This window comes from Heptranchias perlo, chromosome 10 (assembly GCF_035084215.1).
Source record: "Heptranchias perlo isolate sHepPer1 chromosome 10, sHepPer1.hap1, whole genome shotgun sequence".
NCBI classification, from domain to species: domain Eukaryota; kingdom Metazoa; phylum Chordata; class Chondrichthyes; order Hexanchiformes; family Hexanchidae; genus Heptranchias; species Heptranchias perlo.
In genome coordinates, this window is record NC_090334.1 from 14142286 (window position 1) to 14157872 (window position 15587).

The 15587-nt window shown below is 48.6% G+C and overlaps 1 protein-coding gene across 1 annotated transcript; it reads right to left on the reverse strand.

Moving 5' to 3' along the window:
• Nucleotides 1–4611: 4611 nt before the first annotated feature.
• ccdc177 (coiled-coil domain containing 177) lies at nucleotides 4612–8217 on the reverse strand. Its single transcript, XM_067990973.1, has 2 exons — nucleotides 8035–8217; nucleotides 4612–7777 (listed from the first exon to the last, which is right to left on the reverse strand). The coding sequence occupies exon 2, from the start codon at nucleotides 7760–7762 to the stop codon at nucleotides 5888–5890; it is 1875 nt and encodes a 624-aa protein (XP_067847074.1). The 5' UTR covers nucleotides 7763–7777; nucleotides 8035–8217; the 3' UTR covers nucleotides 4612–5887.
• Between the last annotated feature and the right edge of the window lie 7370 nt (nucleotides 8218–15587).

Sequence of the window (15587 nt, forward strand, 5' to 3'; positions counted from 1 at the left end):
CTTGGATATATGGCTCTCTATTGTGTTATCTAAGTCATTAGTAAATACAGTGAATAGTTATGGGGAGGGGGATGAGATTGAGACCATGACTGGTGCCCAGGCACAGGGGAGAGCAGGCTTTTTCACCCCAGGAGGTAGCCCCAATCCTGTACTCACCCCAAGCCAACTGCACACCTTCCATTAGAAATCACAGGACAGTGATTAAGAGCAGAAGCCCTGATTGGTTTTGCCCTTCCCTAGCTGGATAACATTGAAGCTTATCACAGTGCCCCTACCAGCTCAACTCACAGGAGGAAAAGGCAGATCTGGGCCATAGTGCCCCTACCAGCTCAACTCACAGGAGGAAAAGGCAGATCTGGGCCATAGTGCCCCTACTAACTCAACTCACAGGAGGAAAAGGCAGACGTGGGCCATAGTGCCCCTACTAACTCAACTCACAGGAGGAAAAGGCAGATCTGGGCCATAGTGCCCCTACCAGCTCAACTCACAGGAGGAAAAGGCAGATCTGGGCCACAGTGCCCCTACCAGCTCAACTCACAGGAGGAAAAGGCAGATCTGGGCCACAGTGCCCCTACCAGCTCAACTCACAGGTGGAAAAGGCAGACCTGGCCACAGTGCCCCTACTAACTCAACTCACAGGTGGAAAAGGCAGACCTGGCCACAGTGCCCCTACCAAATCAACTCACAGGTGGAAAAGGCAGATCTGGGCCACAGTGCCCCTACCAAATCAACTCACAGGTGGAAAAGGCAGATCTGGGCCACAGTGCCCCTACTAACTCAACTCACAGGAGGAAAAGGCAGACCTGGGCCATAGTGCCCCTACCAATTGAATTCACGGGCGGAAAAGGCGGACCTGGGCTTATTTTCATTGGCTCAATAAGGGTGACACTGAGTTTCCCCCAGTGTCACCTAACAAGGATCACCACAAGTGCCCCTTTAAGGGCACCACTAATGTAATAAATAAATGAGAGGTCCAGTTAATCTAAAATTATCAACAAAAACTATAGGTAACCTTACGAATTAAATTACAATATTATTATTAGTGTCGAGAAGACATTATACCCTGTGGTGCCCACCGGTCTCCGAAGCGTCAGACCTGGGACCTCTGGTCTACTTGGCCGAGTTTCACGTTGGGCAGGGTTTTAGGTGTCAGCCATGGCTCCGTTGGTAGCACTCTCCCTCTTGAGTCAGAAGGTCATGGGCTCAAGTCCCACTCCAGCGACTTAAGGACATAATCTAGGCTGACACTCCCGTGCAGTACTGAGGGAGTGCTGCACTGTCGGAGGCGTTGTCTTTCGGATGAGACGTTAAACCGAGGCCCCGTCTACCCTCTCAGGTAGACATAAAAGAAGAAGAATGGGGGAGTTCTCCCCAGTGTCCTGGCCAATATTTATCCCTCAACCAACATTACTAAAACGGATTATCTGATCATTATCTCATTGCTGTTTATGGAGCGTGCTTTGGTTAGGGGTTGGTGCGGTTTGGTTTGGATTTCGACAGAGTTATGTTAGGATCGGGGTAGGTGCTTAGGTGAAAGTGGGTTGAGTTGCTTAGGGCTTAGATAGGATGGGATTGGGGCAGATTATGGAATGGGTTAGGGTTTAAAAGGGGAAAATGTTGCATTGGGGCTTAGGATCTAGATGGGTATAGGATGGGATAGTATTATAATTCAAACAGAATTTTATTTAGGTTGGAGTTTGGAATATGTAACGCTTAAATGGGATGGGATCAGGATTGGAGTAGGTTAGGGTTTGATAGGGAAAAGGTCAGAGTTGAGTTTGTGTGGATATGGGGTGGCAGATGTTGATGAAACCTGGCTGTGTTATGAAATGATGCTCATCATAAACAGAAACTGTGAAAATTTAAACACGCTTTAGCAATTTCTGAAATATTTTCAAGTTAATGGACATATTCTGTCACATAACCACAATCATGCAATTTAAGATAATTGGCAAAAGAACCAGAGGGGAGATGAGAATTTTTTTACGCAGCGAGTTATTATGATCTGGAATCACTGCCTGAGAAAGGATGGTGGAAGCAGATTCAATAGTAACCTTCAAAAGGAAATTGGATAAATACTTGAAAAGGAAAAATTGCAGGGCTATGGGGAAAGAGCAGGGGGGAGTGGGACTAATAGGATAGCTCGTTCACACCGGAGGAAGATTACCTCGGCAAGCTAGGTGTAACAAAACTGTAAATCCATTCCCTTTATGATTTTGCTACACATTGTGCACAGAGAAATTATTCCCACTGTCGGGCTCAGTAACCCCTCTCAGCCAGTACCCTGTGTTAATCTATCTCCATTGATGTTAATCGAGTTCCCTCCCACTGTCACATTCCAGTAATTATTCCTAGGCAGTTATTTTATCTCTGCAAAATTAATTTCTCACATAAATATCATATACATTTTACATACATAAAAATTCAGAAAGTAAAAGATTGTTGCCAGGGTTGTGATAGGGTCAATACGTCACCCTCACCCCTTCTCTCCAAGATCAGCGGACAAAAAAAGATCAGCTAGCATGCCTATTCTTGACAGTCACCCAGCGACTCCTGGGAAACAACAACAACTTGCACTTATATAGCACCTTTAACATAGTAAAACATCCCAAGGTGCTTCACAGGAACATAATCAGGGAAAAACTGACACCGAGCTAAAGAAGGAGACATTAGGACAGGTCAAAGAGATGAGTTTTAAAGAGCGTCTTAAAGGAGGAGTGTGAGGTAGAGAGGCGAAGAGGTTTAGAGAGGGAATTCCAGAGTTTAGGGCCTAGGCAGCTGAAGGCACGGCCGCCAATGGTGGGGCGAAGGAAGTGTGGGATGGACAAGAGGCCAGAATTGAAGGAACACAGAGGGACGTAGGACTGGAGGAGGTTACAGAGATAGGGAGGGGGGCGAGACCATGGAGGAATTTGAACATGAGAATGCGAATTTTAAAATTGAGGCATTGTACCGGGAGCCAGTGTAGGTCAGCGAGCACAAAGCTGTGCGTGTGAGGGCTGGAGGAGGACAGTGACCCATTTGTGATGCTCACCATGACCAAACGGCACCCCAACACTCACTCTAGACTCACACTTGCCAATTGGGTGAGGTAGTCACAAGCACCTGCGGACATACCCAAGCACGGAGTCCGCACCTTCAGGAGAGGAGGAGAGGGGAGAAAACCGGCTGAACAAGAAAGGAAAATGTACTTGGAAGTTTTGGATCATCAAGGCTTTACAAGGAATTGGTAGCAACGACAACTATAGAAATGCATAGAGTCATGAAGTGCTCGAGTAAACAATTGTTCCTACTATACAGGTTAGGGAGGACCAGGGGTTGCAATTTTAAGTTGTATAAGGCCAGATCTACGTTAGCTTTCAGGAGGTGGTTCTTCTCCCAGAGAATAGTGGACCTCTAGAACAGGCTGCCGGCTCGTGCAGTGATTGCTGATTCGCTGAATTCCTTCAAGCGAGAGCTGGACCTGTTTCTGGCTGGGGCGGAGACCATCTCATACAAGAGGTAGGTAATGCATGTTATCATCAGGGCCAAATGATCTGCTGGACTTCTGGACTGGAGAGGAATTTCACAGATATTTTCCCCCCAAATTGGCCTGGGTTTTTAGCAGGTTTTTCGTCTCTCCCTGGAGATCACATGGTTTCAGGTGGGGTGGGGAGTGTATATATTGTGAGACGCAATGTATCACAACTGTGTGACCGGATGGACCAGGGGGGGTCTTTTCCTGTCCGTCATTGTTCATATGCCCTGTTAATTGTATCCATGTGATTTATATCAATTAGTGCTAATTGTATTCAGGTGATGCGTATAACTCTTGTATCCATTTATAAGAGAGCTGATCTAGGGTGTGGTGTGATAATGTGGATCTCTGTGAATAGAGGCTTGGAAGCAACTGAAGACCAGGCTCTAATATTCTATCCTTCACCACCTGGCTATCCAGTTTATAACATACCCCTAGCATTAGAGTATTTTCAACATGTCAATCGATGGGGAAGTGAAATGACAAATTTGAGCATTTGAAAAGAAATGGATAATTTTTGAGTGAGCAGAAATGTATAAGGAGCGTGGAGAACCTAAAAAACGTGACTCATATAATTACTATTATTGCTATGTTGGGACTCCCACTTTGAAAAGCATTCCTTGGCCATTCATGTGCCTGCAATGTAAATAAACGATCAAGATGAACTTTACTCATGTCCAACGGATGGTACTATGGACGCGCACAGAGGTAATATAACAAAAATTCAGGTTTTCTGTCCTCCCTTTGATTTGTTTTCTTATGTAAACATCAGGCCGCAACTGGAGATGTTTGGATGGGGAGTGGAGGGGAGGGGAGTGGAGGGGAGGAGGCCCAAGGCTTCAGTTGTTTCTTTTTATTCGTTCTCAGGGTGTGGGCGCTGCTGGCAAGACCTGCAATTATTGCCCATCCCTAATTGCCCTAAGAAGATGGTGATACAACACAATGCCTTGCTAGGCCACTTCAGAGGGCAATTAAGAGTCAACCACGTTGGTGTGAGACTGGAGTCTTATATAGGCAGGTTTCCAGTTGTGTTTTTAATGAAAATCCAACAGGTTAGTGGCCACTTTTTGGCTGATACCAAATTTATTCCCAGATTTTTAAAATTGAATTCAAATTCTCAAACTGGCACGGTGGGGTTTGGACTCACGTTCTCTGGATTACTAGTCCAGCAACATAATCACTACACTACCGTACCTCTTGATTGCCCATGAGAAGAGAAATTTAGTCAACCCACCAACCATCTCTTCAAGTTTACTGACCAGCACCTGACCCCACATCTATGCATTCTGGGCGATGATATGTACGATAACCATGACATCACCGAATTGTATCCCTTCCCCCCTGTCCCTGACCTCCAACTATCTAAGATCATACACTGAAGTCACCACTCCAACGAGATACCAGAAAGCAGGTGCTTTATGTGGAACTCAATCCCCGTATGAATCACCATCTTCAAAAAATAAGGGAAGAAATAAGGGAGGGAAGAACTGGGAGAGTGGGGGAAAATCCATTCAACACACTGGGCAAAGGACCTTTCTGTGAAGTGGACAGATCTGTACCGCTAACTGGATGAAAGCCACCTTAACTCATTTCAAAAAGGGACTCTTAACCTGAGGAAAACCAAAATCCCATCTATCGGGATCTGATTCAGACACATTCCTGAGTTGAGACGTTGGATTCCCGTTCACCATATTTCCCCCTTCTCCCCATTACCCGAGTTTATTTCTCTGTCCACTTGTGATCTGAATTAACCGTGGGACTGATCTTATCTTGTTACAATCTACATTTGCTTAGCACATCCTTTCACCGTAAACCCAAAACATCAAACTTTTTGCGCTCATTTTGTTCGATCAAAATTGACGTAAACAGACCTGCTAAAGGATCTCCCGTAAGGATCTCAGCAGTATGAGTGAACCAGGTTAGACCAGAGATAAGACATTCCACTATTTAAACAATAACTTTCAAACTAAAAAAGATTTACAGCAACTGTATACCGTATAGGTTGGTCCTGTTTGAAGGTATATTGTCCGTACTGTAGTTGTACAATGACAGATATCCCTTCCATAGCCAAGGTTGAGTGCCCGTAACAGTAGCACAAGATCTTACAGACATTCGGCAAAGTTACCAACTAAATAAGTAGAATACGTTAAGGCCTGATAAAGGCAACTGTAAATGAAAGCAACCATTTACCCAACTGCTCAAACTCCGTTGTGTTCTGTACACCTTTAAACATCAAGAGTTATACACATGGTACACTACACAGCATACGCAATCGCCTGGAATATAAACAGTGTTTTTTTTTAAAAAAGGCATTATTTGGGTTAGTTCCCAAGATTAACACAGGAAGTCTACAAAGGGATCTTGCCCAGCCTACTTTTTGTCCAGGTGGGCATGTAATTCTGCTTCAAGGGCCATCTTATCAAAAGTCCTTGTGTTTATTTCCACGCGCACCTTATCTCGGATTTGGAAGGAGGCTCTGGCCAGGGAGCGCGAGTTCTCCAGAGCAACCTGTCTCTCTCTGAAGATCCGTTCACTTTTCTCCAACTTCTTTGCTATCGAGTGCTGTATCTCCCTCCGCTTGTACTCCTCGTCTTCCTCCAACTTGATTTTGTTGAGTCTGTGCACCCTTTCTTTCTCTATTCGGCTTTGGATGGCCTTGCGAGATTTTTGATCAATCTTCTCCTGGGCAACCTGCGCTGCGTGCTGAAGTTTCCTCTCCGCAGCTCGGGCTAGGGCTTCCAAATGCTCCTTGTGCTCCTTCTCGTGCTGTTCTGCTGCTATCCTCGCCCTTTGAATCTGTAATTCTTCCCTTGTAGCCCTCTCCTTCAATTCCCGACTCTTCTTCTCCATCAACTGCTCGTAGTTTTCCTGAGACTTGGCTAGCTTTTGCTCCAGAGACTTTCTCAGCATTTTCTTCTCCATTTCCATTTCCTTGGCAATCTCCTTCAAGGCGGCTTCATGCTTCAACCTCTCGACCATATTAGCAACTTTTTTCTCCCTCACTTGCGTCTCTTCCCTCACCACCTTCTTCTGTTCGGCCAGGGTTAGCTTCTGGTGCAACAACTGGTCTTTAAACTCAAGGTCCATCTTCACCCCTGCCTCCTTGGCCCGGAGATGTTCCTCTTGTTGCATCTTCTTCTCCTGAGCTTCAAGTTTAGCATTTTCAAGTTTGCCTTTCCTTTGCCGCAACTGGCTGTCGGCCACCAGTCTCCACTTCTCCTCCTGGATCATGGACTGCTGCTGTTTGAGAATGGCCGCCTCCTTCTGCTCTTGGCTCAGTTTCGTGCGTCTGGCCTCCAGCCTGGACTCCCACATCTTCTGACACTGCAGCAGGGCCCTTTGCCTCTCTCTCTCCTCCTTCTCCCTCCTTGTGGCTTCCCTCCTTCTGTGCACCTCCCACTCCACCTGAGCTCGGTAGCTCTGGTGGCTCATCATCGTCTCCTCCTGGTGCTTGGCCAGCATGAGGGCAGCGATCTTCCTATCCCTCTCAGGCACTTCACCGTACCCTCTCTTCTTCACCTCCTTGACGATCTTGGCCACTTTCTTGGTGGTCTGCGGAGAGTGGCAGAGGTCTCCCAGGCTGAGGCTTTTGCCCATGGTGGAATGTATCGCAGTCACAGTCCTACCTCTGGGACTTACCTTTAACCATTTATATCTGTCTTTCCAAGTGTCACTGCTGAAGGAGGAAGATGCCCCAGAATCAGAGGATGTCACATTGGAGTTGCTGTCCTTCTTCTTCTGCAAAGAATCCATTGAATGGCTCTTAGACCTGTTCAAATCCAAGGCCTGTGTCTTTTCAGTCCTGTGAGCTGGGGATGGAGGTAAGCTATTCCTGACCGGGGCACAAATCCTCCTTTTTTCCTCCCTGATAATCCTTTCCCTTTCCTCCCTGCAATCCCTCAGCTTCCTCCGCCTCTCCTTCTCGTACACCTCGTAGAGTCCCGTCGCCACTCTCATTGACCTGGCCGGAGCTTCCTTGGCCAACTGGTTGATGGACTTGTGAAGGAGCTCGACCGGTTTGACCCCACACCTCGCACAAGCCTCCAGCGACCTGGGGCTGGTCAGGACGTAGCGGCTCCCCTCTGCCTCGGCGGTGTTGAAGTTGTCCAGGTCCAAGCGGAGCATGGGAGACTCCTGCCTCATCACCGCAGCCGCTTCCAGCCCGCTCTTGCTCGCCGGCTCCCCGCCTCCGACCGCTCCGTTAGCCGGTGGATCTCCGGTCCCGTTCCCTGCAGGGTCCACCATCCTTGGGTTTTAAAGCTGTGGGTGGAACGAGATGAAGACTCCGTTTAATTGGGGAGAGATGGCAACCCGGTGCTAATTCAAGGTTGCATGTAAACGCGTCTTCAGTGAGATAATTTATTCATGATATTATATAACTTTACCATCATGCATAATGCAAATAGGAGAATGCAACCCTTTATGCTCAATATACATAGCTGGAATGCATTTAAGCGATTGCAAATTCAATCATTAATTTTTATATCAGGAACTGCTTATATTGGCGAGACACCTACTGCATTTATCAGCCTTGCACCACCCTGGCGGCAGATTAAATGGTGCAGGATTCCCCAGATCGGTGCAATGCAACGTCAGAAACCATCCGCTGGCGAAATGCAACTGGATAAAAGAAGCCTCGGTGGCGTAGGGTCAACGTAGGGTTTAGGAGCGCTGCAATAAAACGGAACGGCCCGCCTCGGTTGCTCCAGTCGCCAGACAATGCCGCAGCATCTCCAGCGAGGGCTGGTGAGCAAGCGCCCTCTCGCTGCTGTTTTTGTTAAAGGGCAATGGATGCTCACTCACACAGTTACTCTCTCCAGCTGGTCCCAGCCCCTGATCTCATCCCTGCTTCGCTGCTCCGGTTAACTCTTCATCTTCAGGCACCCCCTCCGAATGCTGCGTTAATTTGGGTACCAACGACACTGGAGCCAACACCAGCCTCTGCATCCCTTCCCCTCCTCCTCACTCCTCCATTCCTCACTCCCCTCCTCCTCATTCCTCACTCCCCTCCTCCTCATTCCTCACTCTCCTCCATTCCTCCTCATTCCTCACTCCTCCATTCCTCACTCCTCCATTCCTCACTCCCCTCCTCCTCACTCCTTCATTTCTCACTTCCCTCCTCCTCATTCCTCACTCCCCTCCTCCTCACTCCTCAATTTCTCACTCCCCTTCTCCTCACTCCTCCATTCCTCACTCCCCGCCTCTTCATTCCTCACTCCCCTCCTCCTAATTCCTCACTCCCCTCTTCCTCACTCCTCCATTCCTCACTCCCCTCCTCACTCCTCTCATCCCCCTCTGCTCCATTTCTCACTTCTCATCGACCCCCTTCTCCTCACTCATCCTCACTCCCCTCTTCCTCACTTCCCTCTTCCTCACTTCCCTCTTCCTCACTCCCCTCCTCCTCACTCCTCCTCCATTCCTCACTCCTCTCCTCACCCCTCCTCCTCACTCCACACCTCCTCACTCTTCTCCCCACCCCCTCTTCATTCACACCATTCCTCACTTCCCTTGTCCTCACTCCCCTCATCCTCACTCCCTTCTCCTCACATCCCTCTGCTTCACCCCTCCTTCTCACTCCCCTCCTCACTCCTCACCCCTCCTGCTCACCCCCACCTCCTCACTCCCCACCTCCTTATTCTCATTCCTCTACTCACTCCCCTTCATTCCCGTTCTCCTCACTTCCCTCTTCTTCACTCCCCTCCTTCTTACTCCCCCTTCCTCACTCCCCGTCTCACTCCTCACTCTCCTCCATTCCTCACTCCCTCTTCCTCACTTCCCTCCTCCTTACTCCTCTTCTTCTCACTCCTCACTCTCCACCATTCCTCACTCCCCTCCTCCTTACTCCCCTTCTTCTCACTCCTCACTCTCCACCATTCCTCACCCCTCTTCCTCACCCCCCTCCTCCTCACCCCTCCTCCTCACCCCTCCTCCTCACCCCTCCTCCTCCTCATCCCCACCTCATATCCCCTTCTCCTCAACCCCTTCTCCTCACTCCCTTCTTCCACATTCCCTCCTCCTATACCCAACTCTTCTCACTCCTCTCGTCCTCACTCTTTTCCTCCATCTCTCCCCTCTTCATTCCTCTCCTCTCCACCCCACTTTCCTTCACACCTCTACTTCTCACTCCCCTCCTCCTCACTCCCTCCTCCTCACTCCTATCATCCTTACCCCTCCTCCATCTCACTCCCCTCCATCTCACTCCCCTCCATCTCACCCACTCCTCACCTTCCTTCTTAACCCCTCCTCCTCACCCTTTGTTCCTCAACCTCTTCTCCCTCTCCTCCTCGCCCCACTCCTCTCTCCCCTGCACCTTATCCTCTTCTCACCCCTCCCCTTCTCACCCCTCCCCTTCTCCTCCTCACTCCTCTCCTCCTCATTCCCCTCCTCACTCCTCTCCTCCTCATTCCTTTTCTCCTCACTCCTCTCCACATCACCCCTCCACCTCACCCCCTCCTCCTCAGTCATCTCCTTCTCAGTCCCCTTCTTACTCCGCTCCTTTTCACCACGTCCTCCTTCCTCTTCCTCACTGCCCTCTTCCTCACTGCCCTCTTCCTCAGTCCCCTCCTCATCATCCCCTCATAATCACTCCCTCCTCCTCACTGGCCTTGCATTTATGAAGGGCCTTTAATATTGTAGAAGATTCCAAGATGCTTCACAGGAGCGTAATCAGACAAAAATTTGTCACCGAACCACATATGAGGCCAGGTGACCAGAAGCTTTGTCAAAGAAGTAGGTTTTGCGGAGCTTCTTAAAGGAGGAGAGAGAGGTAGCGAGGCGGAGAGGTTTAGGGAGTGAATTCCAGAGCTTAAGGCCTAGACAGTTGAAGGCACAGCCACCAGTGGTGAGGCAATGGAAGTGGGAGATGCACAAGAGGCCAGAATTGGAGGAACGCAGAGATCTCGGAGGGTTGTAGGGCTGGAGGAGGTTAGGGAGGGGTGAGGCCATGGAGGGATTTGAATACAAGGATGAGAATTTTAAATTTGGGGTGTTGCTGGACTGGGAACCGAGCGAGCTCAGGAGTGATGGGTGAGTGGGACTTGCCCTTGTGTTTATCTTCTTAAAGTGACATTGTTGAATCCTTACACTGATGGGAATGACATGCAAATCTGGACAGTTCCAATTCCCAGAAAACAGGGCATGTTTGACAACCCCCCAACCTCCCCCCCGCCTCCAGCTATAACACCAGTGATCCCATGTTACTGCAATGGAGAGTATGGGCACCCCAGCAGTCTGCTGATAACTCAATCAGTGCCTTAGGCAATGAGTACAATACACAGTGGGTCAGTCATCATCTGAAAGAGAAAGATATCTCTTCAGCTAGAGATCTTTCATGCAGCGGTTCAAGAAGGCGGCTCACCACCACCTTCTCAAGGGCAATTAGGGATGGGCAATAAATGCTGGCCTCGCCAGCGATGCCCACATCCCATGAATGCATTTTTAAAAAACTGATGGTGAGAGTTAGCATCGGGTTAGATATCACAATCAATTCTGACTCTCCTCATCTATCGTGCATTCTCTTTCAAAAGGGAATTGGAATTGTACGTAAAAAGGAAAAATTTGCTGGGTTGTGGGGAGAGAGCAGAGGAGTGGGACTAATTGGATAGCTCATTCAAAGAGCCGGCACGGGCATGATGGGCCGAATGGCCTCCTTCTGTGCTATAAGACTTTATGATAGCCGTTCATTTCTCCAACACGGATTACTGGATGACAGTCAGGTCTGGGAATCCTGACCTGTTCCTTTCCCCCCTGCCCCTCCCCAGTCCAGGAAAAGTGGGGCCGAGAACTTCCTACTCTATGTAGCTGAGTGCCACAATGGGCAGTGGACATGGGAGCTGGATCCTATGCTTATCATTGAAAAAGAACATTGAAAGATTGATGCCAGCTGTCAGCCTTGGCTTAGTGGTGGCTTTCTCACCTGTTGGCATGAAGATTGGCCAGGACGCCAGAAGAACTGCCCTGCACTTTTTTGAAACAGCGCCGTGGGATCTTTTACATCCACCTGAGAGGGCAGATGGGGCCTCGGTTTAATGTCTCATCCGGAAGACAGCACCTCCGACAGTGCATGACGCCCTCAGTACTGCACCGGGAGTATCAGCCTGGGATGTGCTCAAGCCTCTGGAGTGGGACTTGAACCAGAGGCGAGAAAGATCAGGTTTTGCTCAACTGAAAATCATTCAGTTGCCAAGGATAAGTTCTACCGATCAGATTTTACCGATTTAGTGGTTAGTGAGGGCGGTCTATTATTATACAACTCAGCAGGATGAGGGGATTGTACAAGTTGGTGTCATCCAAATCAATATATCTGACAGTATCAGAGTACAAAAAAAACCACAAGAAATATCTAGGCTGCGTTCTCCTTTATTTGACATTGATGTATTTTCAGCTGAAGGTAATTGCTTCCTGTAGACATTTTGTTGTTCTTTGCCCATTTAGTGAGAGGCGCTGTGTTGGGTTGAGATCCAGAATTGGGCAGACAGACCTCAGGTTCTCTATCCCAGTGAAAATATAGCCTTTACACAATTGGCCTGTGGTGTCCACACCTACATGACTCAATCTTTCTATTTATTTCTTGTGTTCGAACAAGAAACAAAGAACTTGCATTTATACAATGCCTTTCATGACCTCAGGACATCCCAAAGCACTTTATTGCCAATTGAAGTGTAATCACTGTTGTAATGTAGGAATCGTGGCAGACAATTTGCACACAGCCAGGTCCCACAAACAGCAATGTGATAATAACTAGATAATTTATTTTAGTGATATTGTTTGAGGGATAAATATTGGCCAAAACACCAGGGAGAACTTCCCTGCTCTTCTTTAATTAGTGCCATGGAATCTTTTATGTCCACTTGAGAGGGCAAAAGGGGCCTTGGTTTAACGTCTCATCAGAAAGACAGCACCTCCAACATTGTAGCACTCCCTCAGTACTGCACTGGAGTGTCAGCCTAGATTACGTGCTTAAGTTTATGGAGTGAGACTCGAACCCACGACCTTCTGACTCAGAGGCTAGAGTGCTACTGACTGAGCCAAGGCTGACACACAAGCCTAGGGGTCCTGAGGCCGTTTTGTGTGCAGCTGCACATATGCAGAGACAGGGAAAGATTCCACCTTGGCCTAGATCGTTGATGTAATTACCAACAAAATTAAAGGCTAATTACTTCCAAAATGGCCACCCGCAGCATGGAGAGGGGAGTGGAAAAGTTACATTTTCAACTTGTTTCCTCGAGATTCTCTGACAATTTTCTTGCCTTCTCTCCTGTTTTGTTCTACAAGTGCCAGTCACTCTCTGAGTGTTTAAAGACTCAACAGAGAGTGTCAGCATGTCAGACCATCATGATGGAGGAAGCATTGCAGCCAAGTTTGACCCCGTCCTCACCTGACGTCCTGGCTTCTCAGGGTAGCAATCAGAAGCGGGCATCCGGGGCATTTTTTAATCTTCTACCCAACCCAGGGCACCGAGGCCAACTTTAACACGGTATTGACCCCTTGTGAAAGCGGGAGAGTTGGCGGGCGAGTTGGCAGGAGAGTTGGCGGGCCTGTCACAGTGCAAGGAGAATCAAAACGTTACAATCACCGTGTAAAAAGAAAGGGGATTTAAGGCTGAGCTGAGCTGATACTCCATGGAACATCCAGCACTACTGGGAGTGGCAGGGGAGCGAGTTGAGCAAAGAGAAGAAAGAACTTGCATTTACATATCGCCTTTCTCAATCTCAGGACATCCCAAACCTCTTTACAGCTCTTTGTTGCCCCAACGATGACAACATTAGGCCAGCTTGTGCCCCTTCGATGTGCAATGAACCTGCATAGATGTATTATCTCTTCTACAGCCATACTATAGCCCAGCGTAGCTGTGCTATTTGCAAGGCTTGAATGCCTGCCCAGTATCTGTGAAGGGTCTTCTAACGCTTCACTCATATTTGCCAGGCCGAAGCTGTCAGGAACAGGAGCCGGAGTCAGAAGAGGTAAGTTCCGAACACTTTTTTCTTTGTTCCTTGTGGGCCAAGAGGGACAGGACTGCTCCTCTGGGCCCCACCAGTTAATTTTGGGCCTCTCCTCCCCCCCCCCCCCCATCCCCCTCCTCCGCCACTCCCCTGACCAGGATTCCCCTCCCCGAGCACTTACCTTGTGCCGGAGACCATTCCCCCGTATTCCCTGCGGCGGTGACCTCCTGGCAGGCAGCTGCTTCCTGCTGACTCCATGGACGTTTTGGTCGGGAAATCAGCAAGCATTAAAATCGGCCAAGCCTCCTCACAGCTCCTGGACAGGCCGGCCACTCACTTTGCCCCGTTTCCACGCAGGAGTTAAAATCGAGCCCATTATATCAGTGAGCGAGTGGTCAATCTATGGAACAGACTCTCCAGGGAGATGGTGGAAGCAGATAGTATTGATTCATTCAAATGCAAATGAGATAGATTTCATTCAGAAAATGACATTTTGGGATACAGTATATGAGTAATTTGAGACATGACAGGGGGTAATTTTAACTCCCAACAGCGGGTGGGTTGGGGGCGCGGGAGCAGTAAAAATAGTAGATTTTTGGAGCGGGATCACATCCTGGCTTCATCTTCCGGGTTTGAGCCAGGTGCATTAGAATGTGTGCCGCAATGGTCAGCAGGAAGCCCCGCCTCCACTTAAAGCCAGCGGGCCGAAACATAAAGGGGCAATGTGCCTCATTGCGATTGTCGAGGCACTTATTTTTTTGTGTATTACAAATGTAAAACAAATTTTACCTTACTCATTTGGATTTCCCATCGCTTCTGAATTACATCAGGTGAAAGTAAGTGGGAAGGGCCGGATCCATGAGGTGAGGGCCTTTATTGCGCTGCTCATGGACCAAGAGAGAGCAGGACTGCTTCATCCAGGCCCAACAAGCTCACCTGGTCCAACAGAACCCCCACGATTGGCCAACCCCCCCCACAATGGGGAACCCCCTCCCCCACAATGGTGGATCCCCCCGATCTTCTCCAAGGCCCACCCGATGTCAGCCACTTCCCCCACCTCCCTCCACCCCTCCGATTTCTTCCACAGCCCACGATCTCTCTGTCCCCCCTCCCCTCCTCCCCGATTCACGGCATTTCCTTCTAGCAATTCCCATGTTCCTATCAATAATGGCCATCTCTACATCTAACAGATGTTGTGCTTGATCTGGGAATGCTTTTGAGGCAATTGATGTAGATTTACTCAGCATCCAATCCGCGCTGTACCTGCTCTGGGAGTGTTTGATTGGACAGTGTAGAGGAAGCTTTATTCTGTATCTAACCCGTGATGTAGCTGCCCTGGGAGTGCTTGATGGGACAGTGTAGAGGAAGCTATACTCTGTATCTAACCCGTGATGAATCTGCCCTGGGAGTGATGTATGAGACAGTGTAGAGGAAGCTTTACTCTGTATCTAACCCGTGATATATCTGACCTGGGAGTGTTTGATGGGACAACGTAGAGGGAGCTTTACTCTGTATCTAACACGTAATATATCTGCCCTGGGAGTGTTGGTTGGGGCAGTGTAGAGGGAGCTTTGCTCTGTATTTAACCCATGCTGTACCTGCCCTGGGAGTGTTTGACGGGGCAGTGTAGAGGGAGCTTTACTCTGTATCTAATCCGTGTTGTACCTGCTCTGGAACTGTTTGATGGGACAGTGTAGAGGAAGCTTTATTCTGTATCTAACCCATGATGTAGCTGCCCTGGGAGTGTTTGACGGGGTAGTGTAGAGGGAGCTTTACTCTGTATCTAACCCATGCTGTACCTGCCCTGGGAGTGTTGGTTGGGGCAGTGTAGAGGGAGCTTTACTCTGTATTTAACCCGTGCTGTACCTGCCCTGGGAGTGTTTGATGGGGTAGTGTGGAGGGAGCTTTACTCTGCCTATCTCAGCCCCGATCCCTGACTTAGGCGAGCACAAATTACACGGAAACATGAGACGTGCATGATGTCAGGATTGAATTTGCCCTTCATTAAATATAATCATCATTTTAACAGCACCCAAAAAGTTCATGTCTGTTGAAAACCAATTCAGGAACAACACAGCCTTAACCCTGAATATAATAGTTTAGAATGTGTATGGAGGGGAATAAACTCT

Excerpts from the sequence above, each read along its gene's own strand:
- ccdc177 (XM_067990973.1), bottom strand. The coding sequence starts at position 7,762 with ATGGTGGACCCTGCAGGGAACGGGACCGGAGATCCACCGGCTAACGGA.